Source organism: Lepisma saccharinum, chromosome 11 (genome assembly GCF_977018435.1).
Source record: "Lepisma saccharinum chromosome 11, izLepSacc3.1, whole genome shotgun sequence".
NCBI classification, from domain to species: domain Eukaryota; kingdom Metazoa; phylum Arthropoda; class Insecta; order Zygentoma; family Lepismatidae; genus Lepisma; species Lepisma saccharinum.
In genome coordinates, this window is record NC_139239.1 from 55471683 (window position 1) to 55483884 (window position 12202).

At 36.2% G+C, this 12202-nt stretch overlaps 1 protein-coding gene across 2 annotated transcripts in view; it reads right to left on the reverse strand.

The window, feature by feature from the left end:
- Positions 1-1198: 1198 nt before the first annotated feature.
- tok (tolloid-like protein 1 tolkin) overlaps positions 1199-12202 on the reverse strand; it is a 173163-nt gene continuing 162159 nt past the window's right edge. For both annotated transcript variants that reach the window (XM_083131125.1, XM_083131124.1), the window contains exons 14-17: positions 10149-10402; positions 9226-9439; positions 5915-6165; positions 1199-2753 (exon numbers count right to left, since the gene is read on the reverse strand). In XM_083131125.1, coding sequence (XP_082987251.1) covers positions 2604-2753; positions 5915-6165; positions 9226-9439; positions 10149-10402 — 869 coding nt within the window. In that variant the 3' untranslated portion in view covers positions 1199-2603. The remainder of the gene's footprint in view (positions 2754-5914; positions 6166-9225; positions 9440-10148; positions 10403-12202) is intronic.

Consider the following 12202-nt stretch of genomic DNA (forward strand, 5'->3'; position numbering starts at 1 on the left):
TAAGCCAGAAAGTTTATCCTGGTGCAGCTCTATCCAAGAAATGATCTGTCATCTCTGGACCATTGTTGCTAAATAAATGTTTTATGCAAACATGGTGACTGGCCATGCTGTTGTACGAGTCTTTTGAAAGAGCAAGTAAATAATATCAATGAGCTATTCAAGCACTTCGAGGTCAAATTCTTTTTCTCCTCCATCTGAAAAATCTACTCTCTGTGTGTTGCCCCTTCTGCCCCTTAACCTCCCCTCCCACTGTTAATGTGGCGACCAGGCAGGGTGCAAAATCCCCCTCCCACACTAACGATTGTGTCCTGAAATCCCCCCACCAAATTTTTTCAGAGGGGATAGTTTTTCTTCTAATAACAAACAATTAGTTTGGGAGTCGAATATACTTTACTGGAATAATATTGAAAACATACACAAAGAATGGACAACAAAGACCCTCATCTATAAGGACACTGAACTCGGCAATCCCCAGAACACAAAAATTAGTCCATCTTGTTATTTCTTAATTCATCATCACCTTTCGTCACCTACCGCAAAGTACATGAATATATTAATAAAGTATGTAATAACATTTAGATGTGAATTCTATGTAGAGAACTATTATCTTCTTAATGTCCTAATTTTGCCCCTCCCCCCTTAGTCACACAAATCATTGTTCATGTTCATAGCATTAGTAGTATATTAAAATCTTCAATTTGCAATTGAATTTGAAATGAAAAACTGTCTATATAATACATTGTATTTAATATAATTTGAATTGTTGTTGATTTAAGTCCATTTTATGCACAGAAAGGCTAATCGGGACTGGACCTATAGCTTAAAGTGGAATCCGAACCACTGTGCCATGTGCCTCTACAGGGTACCGAACCCGGGACCCCTTGATTACAAGGCGATGATGTTACCTCTATGCCATCGGGGAGGCCTAATATAATTTGATTATTTAATAATTGACACATATTTAATGAGTATACCTGCCTGTTCCGTCTCCTCCACCAATCTGCAGTGATTTCGCACCCTGCAACCAGGTGTTCAACTTCCTCGCACAAAGGGAATGGTGAGTTCTGGCTGGCAGAGAATAAAGCATGTGTTCTCTCCAGCAGGTGGAAGCTGCTGTCCTTTACACTCTCAAATTCATTTTATTAATAATGACAGGTTTGAACATTAAAGATATAAAAAATTACAAACACAAAAAGTTTCACAATTTATTTACTATTTCTTTTGGTTAGAGACATTACCACACAATTTAAAAATCTCGAAAATAAGGAATGAAATTTTTTTGCATGCACAATTTTTTTCTTCAGTTTTCAACAGTCATTACAGAATGATTTACATCAATTGCCTTTTAAATGTCACAACAATGTAGTAAAAACTTCTACTGTAATAACTACATACAAAGTTTATACTTAGCACAATTATTGAACTGATATACTCATCCATCATAATTGTAGTCGTCTAGTAATTAAAAATTTATTTCACCATAGTAACAAGATTCCAAATTAAATTATACATTCACTTTGTTCTGGCCGTTCAGTTACAGGACCATTTCCTTATTTCACATATCTGCAAATCTACTAAAATGCATGCAAGCTACTAGACACAACAAATGTTCTCCCACCTTACTGCTGTGGGAATCATCCAACAAACTTTAAAAGTTGCAACATTACTTTAAAAAAAAATAATAAACTTACATCACACAAAATGGCATACTGCAACTATGAACATTTTGTACATGAAAATACAATTTCGAAAGAGAAATTCAATTACATATTTCATTATGGGTAGAATGAAGGTACAATTGTTTTGTAACACAACATTGTGTCATTTTGCTCAAGTTATCCTCATTTCAATCTTACATATACTCTTGACTCTACAGTAAATATCATTCAGACATTTACATTTTCATCTTCATCTTCATTCTAGTAAACACTTAACAATATTTTATTACTTCAATGGAAGAATTATCAGTAGCAGAAATTACTGGGTGTGTCATTTCTGATTTATCTACGAAAATGCACCACAAAAAAGTTTATGCTGTTACTAGCATTTGAACTTGTATGTTCACTAAAAGTATCCAAAAAGAGAAAGAGTGACAATCACTTATATTTCAGTCTATTTATCATTAAGTGCATGATAAAACATCACACACCTCTGTAATTATCACATTAAGCCAATAATAATCTCACTTATTGAATATGAGATCACAAACCCAATACACAAGAGCTAAAAAATTCACAGGCGATGACTTCATTAAATAATAGACATTTAGTGGTGGATTTTGTCTTACATTCTCAAAGTATACATTCCATTCATTCAAATATATTTACAAGGCCATGTCTGGTGGCCATACTTTAGGCTGAGAGGCAAACGAAAGCACTAAGGAGTTGGCATATCAGCGTTAACGAACATAAATAAAACAAAATGTAGCTAATAGTACTTCATACACAGCAAGAGCTACATGGCACTTATTTTCTTTGCCAGAAAGCAATAATATTGTGGAAACACTCTTCCTGCGGTAAGTACAGTTTGGTTCCTGATCCAAAGCAGTCTCTTGTCTGCAAATGTCTTCAGAAATGGCAGTGACCAAGCTGGCGCAACGACACTCATTCATTCCCTGTTTTCCCAGACATCTCCTCAGTGTCTAATGGGTCAATGGCTACATAAGATGCAGAGAAACCTTTGCTCACAATTGTGTCATCAGATCGGAACCTCACAAGCAATGCTTCATTCACTGATATTATTTCCGGAGGAATCTGGAAAAAGGTAATATTGCAATATTAATATCTATGAATAAATGAAAGGAGGGCCAAAAGGGCTAAATAAAAAGCAACGGAAAAAGGAAACACCCACCAGACAGTAGAAATAGTCAAATTTTCGCAGACACGAGCTGCATCTTCAGTGGAAGAAGAAAAGACAGAACTGGAAATTAGAGACCTGCAGAGTTGCCAGGTCTTGATCGAAGAAGTTTCCATTTTTCCATACTTCTACTTCTTCGATCAAGACCTGGCAACTCTGCAGGTCTCTAACTTCCAGTTCTGTCTTTTCTTCTTCCACTGAGTATACAGCTAGTGTCTGCGAAAATTTGACTATTTCTACTGTCAGGTGAGTGTTTCCTTTCTCCTTCAATATTAATATCTATTCATATGTAGTCAGCAGTGAATTGTTCGACCACATGTTGGACGAAATTTAGCGAGACAGTGTTTCTACGACTCTGCAATTGGAACTAATGTACTAACAGCCAATTCAAGGTCCTGCTACTCGGAAGGTTCACTGGAAGGGTACTGAGAAGGTGGCCTCAGACACTCAACTGACGTGATCAGGAAGATTATTTTAAAATCGGCTGGGTAAATTTACCCATACTTTCATCCTTGCAGGTTAAAAAGCACTTACAGTGTTTCCACAGAAACGTCCATATGATGGGCCAGCAGCATCCAAGCCAGAAAACACTTGCACAAAATCGTATCACAATTTAAAAAAATAAACAAAATGAATAATCATACTGTGTCACCACGACCGTAAGGTTGGAAATTGTAGGCACCTCCTACCATGTTTAACAAAAACTGTGAGTTGTTCTCATATCTGCCAGTTTTCATATTATAGGATTTGTGGAAAAGTATGTTGAACTGTTACACTGTGGATAATGTACAGTATGACTGAATTGATACCGGTGCCCAAGTGTTGGTATTCATATCAGAAAGTATTGGTTGAATTTATTTACCAATACCGGCTGATACTTTTCCAACATTTTGGTCTTTTAGACATACCTCAAAAATGCCATGGAGTCTAATTATCCTGAAAATTATGCAAAATTTAAAATTTCCATTTATTTTGCACAACTATTGCATGAAAACCTGGATTTTGTGATTACATAACTTGCACTTCAATATTCTGGTGTAATTCTTGAATATTTTAAAACAAAACTGTTGATATATTGATAGATTCCAGTGGAGTGGAATGTCAAGCTGTGTTCTCAGCACTCTGCCTATTAATCAGTCATACTCTGTAATATTTTTGAAGAATGTAAATTGTAGAAAAACGATTTCAAAATATTTTCAACATTTGCTTTTACTTATTTTGTTCAGGAGGGCTTCATAATCCTCCTTCCTTAACCCAGCAGAATGCATGCTCTCTGCTAGGATGTATGCTGGGTAAAAAAATACCCACAATCAAAATTGCTTCTTAAGTCTGAATTTTTACTGTTTTAAAGCATGTATGTCATAACACCTTCATTGATAAAGCTTAATTTTATTAAGTTTGAATGTTTCTATTTGAATGTTTCTATTTCATTACACAAAGTTGTGAAAAAATGATGCACACTGAGTAAAAAAATACCCAGAAGAAAAATTACTTAAGTCCAATTTTAATTCCTTTTAACCCTTAAGTAGGCACGTAGAGTAAATTTGACCCCCAGGCAGGAATTTTTTTATACCCACACACTTGTTGGTTGACCACACTGCTAGTTTTTCTAGTACCTTCCTAAAACAGTCTGATTCAAACGTCAACGCCATTTCTTTCACTGTGTGAATAACTACAGCAAGGTGAAGCTGATCCAAAGTTGCTGAGGGTCAAATAACTCCCAGGTGCCTGGTAATATATGTGATTTTTTATTGTTAATTTTTTTAAATGTTTGGCTTAGTGTGCTTTCTGAGTGAAATATTTTAGCAGCTTTTACTTGCTCAGGGGTGTGTAGATTTTAAAGTGGACATTTCTATTCTTTTAAGAAATCGTTCAAAAACATGTAGTATGAAGACAGCATAAGCATTCTGGAGGATGTTGCATTCGAGAGCGACATTAGTTCATCTGAAATATTCCACGATGAAGAATTGACTCAAGAAGCAGATCTTGATGATAATGTGAGTCATAACGTGAACTAATTCTGAGACAAGTGAAGATGAAGAGAATAATATCTCAGAAGAAGATGGAAATTATTTCCTGGAAAAGATGAGGTAATTTGATAGAAGAAAGTTGCCCGCTCATGTCCAAATGTTCGCACAAGAAGTATGAATATTTTTTATGCCTTCCTAGGCAATGCTCCAAACAAATGCTAAACCTGCTATCGAGATGTTTATAGATAACACTACTGTGAGAATAATTGTGGAAATTATCAATAGGTACATAGAAATAATACTGAGAGAATTTGTAAGGGAAGGAGATGTCAAATTGACCGATGAAGCACAAGTTAAAAAAAAAAAGTTTGTGTGACATAATATATGGAGGAGGAAATAATACAATTGTCACATTTAGCTGAATCATGTAAAACAAAAGAAATTTTGAAAATTTATATGCATTCGAACTGCATTTTTTCAATTGAAAAGGTTCTTAAAAAAAGTTTATTTTTTAAAAAATTGGACACATTGCTAAATTTACACAATTATTTAAAGTCTATACTCAACAAAAATAATCATTTTTGTATTTCTTATTCCATACTTTCCTTATAATTATCATTTTATTTCACTAGTGCAAGGAAAGATTATGTAATGGTGAAAATACAATGTCTCTCTCTATATCAATTTTTGACCCCCACGTGCCTACTTAAGGTGACAAAAGAGGCACGCCTAAGGGTTCAGCATGTAAATTGTAAAACCTTCATTGATTAATCTAATTTTGTGAAATTTGAATATTTGCATTGAATCAAACAATTGATAAAAGTGAGAAAAAATAACATGTTGAAATACCAAACTGAAATGTATGACCACATGTTGGACGAAATTTAGCGAGACAGTGTTTCTACGACTCTGCAATTGGAACTAATGTACTAACAGCCAATTCAAGGTCCTGCTACTCGGAAGGTTCACTGGAAGGGTACTGAGAAGGTGGCCTCAGACACTCAACTGACGTGATCAGGAAGATTATTTTAAAATCGGCTGGGTAAATTTACCCATACTTTCATCCTTGCAGGTTAAAAAGCACTTACAGTGTTTCCACAGAAACGTCCATATGATGGGCCAGCAGCATCCAAGCCAGAAAACACTTGCACAAAATCGTATCCACAGTCCTGCTCGTCTTCCACCTCAAATGTAAGGAAAGTCAGGTGCACATTACGACCCGGAGGAGCTTCTATTGCCCAGTCACAGTCTACTTTGTTCTCATAGTTATGGTCCCCATATTTTGAATGTGAATACAGATGCTTCACTCTGTTTGTAGCTTGAAGATGACCGCCACACACTGTAAAACAAAAGAAAAGACACATGTGAATTTTTAACAATGTTTCTGTTGCAAAAGTTTGTATTGTATAATTTCTAACGCTTACTCAGACCAATTATTTTGATATCCTAAGATTAGGTTAAAACTAACTAAGGCCACAAAAAATATTAACAATGGTCTATTAGTTTTCATCAGATTATGTGTGTTCAGTAAATTAAATTTCTGACCAATTTTACTTACTTTTTTACCCACTGGAGTCTGTTGCTATGAGGGCCACTATTTATATTTTGAGCCTTGGCAACACTGATTGAAGTTAGGCGTGATTTGACGTTTGCACGGAATCGTCTGGCATTATTGACCATAACGTACTTCAAATGTTTTGTCAATAGCTTCATTTGTGTTGTTTATGTTGCCTTGGAGATTGCGCGACAACAATAAAATGGAATTAACTCGTGAACATTTTCGTGCAATGATTTTTTACGATTTTCGACGTGGATTATCAAGACAAGAGTGCATCGATCAACTTACTTCCACATTTGGCGATGAAGCCCCATCCTTTGCCACTGTGAAACGCTGGTATAACGAATTTAATCATGGCCGCCATTCGCTCACTGACGAGATTCGCGAAGGTCGTCCAAAATCAGTTGTTGTTCAAGAAAACATTGATGCTGTGCAAAACCTAATACTGCAAGATCATCTTGTGACATACTGTGAGATTGAGGCAACCATAGGCATTAGTTCCACCAGCATATATAAAATATTACATGATCATATAGCTGTGAGAAAGGTATGTTCTCGTTGGATCCCACACAATTTGACAAAAACTTAAAAAGACACTCGCGTCAATTGGTGCAAACAAATGCTCAATAAATACAATCGTGGTGCTTCAAAAGACGTATATAAGATTGTAACAGGTGACGAATCATGGATATATGCATATGAGCCGGAACGTTTGGTTTGGTTTGATTTGGTGTTTTAAGTCCACTTTGTGCACAGTAAGGCTAATCGGGACTGGACCTACAGTTTAAAGTGGGATCCGAACCATTATGTGCCTCCACCGGGTATCGAACCCGGGACCCCTTGATTACAAGGCAACGATGCTACCACTGCGCCATCAGGGAGGCATAAGCCGGAACGTAAACAGCAGTCGACTGTATGGGTGTTTCAAGATGAACCCAATCCAACAAAAGTTGTTCGCGCTCGAAGCACATCGAAACAAATGGTCGCCTGTTTTTTCGGGAAAACTGGTCATGTGGCAACTGTGCCTTTAGAGGAACGTAGAATGGTCAACTCTGAATGGTACACAACAATTTGTTTGCCAGAGGTCTTCGGTCAAATACGGAAAACAAACAAATGCCGTCGGATCATTCTTCATCAAGACAATGCCAGCTGTCACACATCTCGTCTAACAACCGACTTTATGAACAGTCAAAAAATCGAATTGATGGGTCATCCACCGTACAGTCCTGATTTGGCACCCAATGACTTCTTCTTGTTCCCGAATGTCAAGAATAAATTGCGTGGACAACAATTTTCGTTGGCGGAAGACGCCCTTGATGCTTTCAAAAACCATATTATGGAGGTGTCTCAAGAAGATTGGAAAAACTGCTTTGACAAATGGCTCGAACGAATGCAAAAGTGTATTGACCATAAAGGAGAATACTTCGAAAAACAATAAAGCAGTTTTCAATGCCAAATTCCTGTTTTTTCATTGTTAGGCTCAAAATATAAATAGTGACCCTCGTACATCTTATTCTAGTATTCTTCCCAGTGCTTCAATGTAATTTAATGTCATGCACTGAAAAATATATAGTGTTACCTGAATGAACACAAGCTAGAAATACGCAAAACCATTGCATGTACCTTATAATTTGGACAGTACTTCAGACAGTATTTGTATTTTGTTTTACACTGCTTAACTTCCTCGTTTTACTGATCAGAATCATCATGATGAATAATAATTAGATGAAGCAGATGCAGCAAACGAACATTCATGTTGGTAGGAATCCAGAACTTTCAGTATGGAAATCGTAAGACTACCCTCAACAACACTTGGCCATAGAGAGCTGGTGATCCCTGATAGCACACAAGCAAGACATCTCATGCTTTTTTTCAATTCTGATATTCCTGTGGTTGCTTTATTAAGTTAATGCTATATTCTCACTTGTTCTAGTGTTGATTCAGCTGGCTAACTTGAGTGCATTTTAAATGCTCTTCTCACAATCTCACTTCCAAATGTTCTAAGTTTGAGCCCCAGCCAAGAAAAGAGTGTGTTGTTTTGTTTGCCCTTTTGTCATTGCATAACCTAAATATATAGAAAAGGTATATTCAAGAACCAAAGCACAAGTACATAATGCTGTATGAAGATTAAAAATGGATTTTGACCAGAAAATAAACGGAAAAGTTGGTTTTGACCAGAAAACAAACTGAAAAGTTGTTCTGTGGTTTGGTTGATTTTTAAATGAAAGCTTAATGCCACTTAATTATTTCTAGCTAAGTTATGACAGTGATGTTGAGAGCTGATAAGATGAAGTGGATAAGAGAGCACACAATCCATACCTTGGACAGCTTTCAAAACAGAACCTTTAGAGTTAATTTTGTATTTGTGATTACCTGTGACATAACAGCCCATGAGAGTCGGTGCTTACCTACCAACTGCCAGCCTCACTCCAACCAGAGATGGGAGATCATCCAACAAGTTACGAGGTGGTGTGTGGTAGGCACAACGAGCTGCCAGTCATTCTTGTAGGTTTTTTATGACCATCTTACACTATTCATTTGTAGCTCCCCAATTTCCTCATGATGGTGGGTGGCCAACGGTCCCATACACAGGCTGAAATCTCAGGAGAAAAGTTGGTATGCTTCCCTCAGGAGACTCAAATCTGAGAGCACTTTAACCACACAGCCACAGTGCGGGACAATTATTATTATTATTTTCTGGCCTTTTGGAATCAAGATTGCAAGTAGAACACTCAATATACTTGGCCACCGAGGATGATAAATATACTTCTGAAGTTTGAACTACGATTGTTCCAGTAGCAGTAGTGGTAAACTCTAGAAATTAATACAATATCTGCTTACCTGTTGTATGACTAGCCAGGAAACCCTTTCTCTGCACAGAAGCATCAGACTTGAAAACCATGTACATCTGGTTACTTGTGGCAACTATAGGATGAGGTATCTTTGAGCCACAGAATCGACCTAACGTGTGATCCTCTGTGCTGTCACCATCGTACAGAACAATATGATCATATGCACATTCCTGATGAGGTTCCATTTCAAACTGGTTGAATATCTAGAAGTAAACACAAAGTACAGTATTAAGAACAGATTCCAAATCCATGACATGTGGTGACCTTCACACTTAGGGTAGCAAATTATTATAGCTAAATCTTTCAATTCGTGACACCTCGCTGCTGCTCCAGTATTGGCACAATTTCTTCCCTAGAAATGCACAGAATGTAAAGCAAGCTTGGCACTTTAGAAAAGTAAAATTGAAAAGTTTTGAAAATTGTGTCAAATTTTGTGCTAAGTGCAAGCAGATAGGCTAAGTGGGACTGGACCTACCACATAAAGTAGAACCCAAATCAATGTGCAATGTGTCTCCACCAGGAACTGAAATTGGGTTGTTACCACTAAGCATCAGAGAAGCCCTTGAAAATTGTTCTTCCACTAGAATCTAAGCCTGGGATCCTAATATTCTATTCCAACACCATTTTCCATTATTTTGTGTACCATAAGGTATATCTAAAATTTGGTTAGATTTTTCAACAGGTAATTAAAAATTATTTTTTGTGAATTGGAAAGCTTCTGCATCCAAAATAACCATGACAACTCCTACCAAAATATTTTTTTAAAAAAAATATGCATGAATGCAGAGAGTATTGCTTCGATTTTATAAGAAAAAAATCCGTGCTGTAGCTTAAACAAAATACAAAGGCTACACATTGTCAGTAATCTTATACCTCACTTGATGCAATGCACCATATCTATAATCAACATACCAGTTTTATGCGATGTCCTGGAGTTGTAGTAAAATGCCAGACACAATCCTTGCGGCTAGGATAGTAATCAGGATAATTGGGACTAGAAATTTCTCCACTTGGAGCCGTTATCTCGTACTTGCATCCTCCTTCTTTGCAGTCATGCCCATTCTCATGAAGCGTAAAGCCATTGTGACATGAACACAAGTACGATCCAATCGTATTCTTACACTCATGTTGGCATCCTCCATTGTTTGTTGCACATTCATCCATATCTACAACAAAGAGAGCACCATTATTCTATGTTAAAAACGTCTGTTGAAGTAACTTTGGAAATTAACAGGACATATTTGGAAAGCAAGATGGAAGTATTCTTTCTCTCCCTCAAGACTTTTTTTTATTAATAATGATATTATCTTCTAGTTTGAATAGAAATATTCAAATTTTATTTTATTTGCGGATCACCATAAAAAGTACAACATATTTCTCACTTTCAAATAGGCCTCATTATGCATTCAAACTGGTTGATTAAATCCTAACAAAACAACCCTCAATTAAAATAAATAAGAAAAACATACTTTTTGTGCAATTTTTAGCATGATAAAAGTAAAAATGTTGTAAAAAAAATCCGATTTTGCATCAATTAAAAATATCTGTAAATATATTACACTGGTGCCAGGCCCATACCCAATATTTTTTTTTTTGAGGGAGGGGGGCCAAGCCCGAAATCTTGGTTATATATATATATATATGTGTGTGTGTGTGTGTGTGTGTGTGTGTGTGTGTGTGTGTGTCAATATTTGTCAATTATTAAATAAATAATTAATATCATTCAATAATTAAATGATTTACTTATATATATTTATATTTATAAACATATACTATAAACAAATTAATTTGCTACATTTATAAACTAGCAAATTAATTCCTTTAACGACTGGTTCAAAATGTCAAGAAATTAGAAGATAGGTGAAATGTTTTTAATAAGTGTTAGATATTATTTAATTTTTGCTTTTTTATTAAAAGTGATAATTAAATTTTCATACATTTATTGTGTTATGTTTTTATAATGGTGTAAATCTATTAATGCTCTCTCGAAAGGAAATGTTTCCTTATCAGAGTTGTAGCTAGAGATGTCAGCGCCCAGGACAAGAATGGTTTTCGTACCCCCTGCACCGAATTTGCACCCTCTACCTAGATGTAGTTGGCATACTTAAGACATTGTAGAAATTTTATGTACATACTCTTTTCCGTTGAATCGGATGAAAAGAAAATTTAGCATTCAAGAAATGTGGCTAATAAAAGAACAGTTGGTTGTGCATCCCACACCAGCAGTGTGTGTTATTGTTCACATTTGCAAAATCGATTGCAAATTAAAAATAACTTTAAGAAGACATTAGTTTCCTATTAAATTAACATGCAGGAGTAAATGCTATGTTCTATTCCCAACGAAAGGAGGTGAGAAATGGAGGAGAAATGACAGGCAGTCTAATTTCTATGTTCCAGGGGCCTAGGGAGACAATGACAACCACCTTCACAGCTACGGCTCCAACTTTTACTAGTCCAATTTGATATAATTTTAAAATCTTATCTATGACTGTAGAAGTACATTCTTGCCCCATGCTATTATCAGCCCTGAGAGAGAGAGAGAGATGTATGCAACATTCACACAAAGGCTGACAGGGCCTCCCCCATGGCGCAGTGGTACTGTCGTCGCCTTGTAATCAAGGGGTCCCGGGTTCGATATCCAGTGGAGGCACATAGTGGTTCGGATCCCACTTTAAACTGTAGGTCCAGTCCCGATTAGCCTTACAGTGCATAAGTGGACTTAAAAGCACCAAATCAATCAATCAATCAACACACAGGCTGAAATCATCTTTGTTATTCCTCCTTTGTGTGTGTTTATGATGTTGTTCTTAGTAAAGTATGTTTGAAGTCCAAACTAATTGCTTATCTTTGTTGTTATAACACAAAGTCTTACCCTTGGACAATTTTAATGTGGAAAAAAATTTAATAGAACAAGATCGTTGGTGTGAAGGTGGGAGATCCCCTTCTGACATGGGAATTCGTCCATT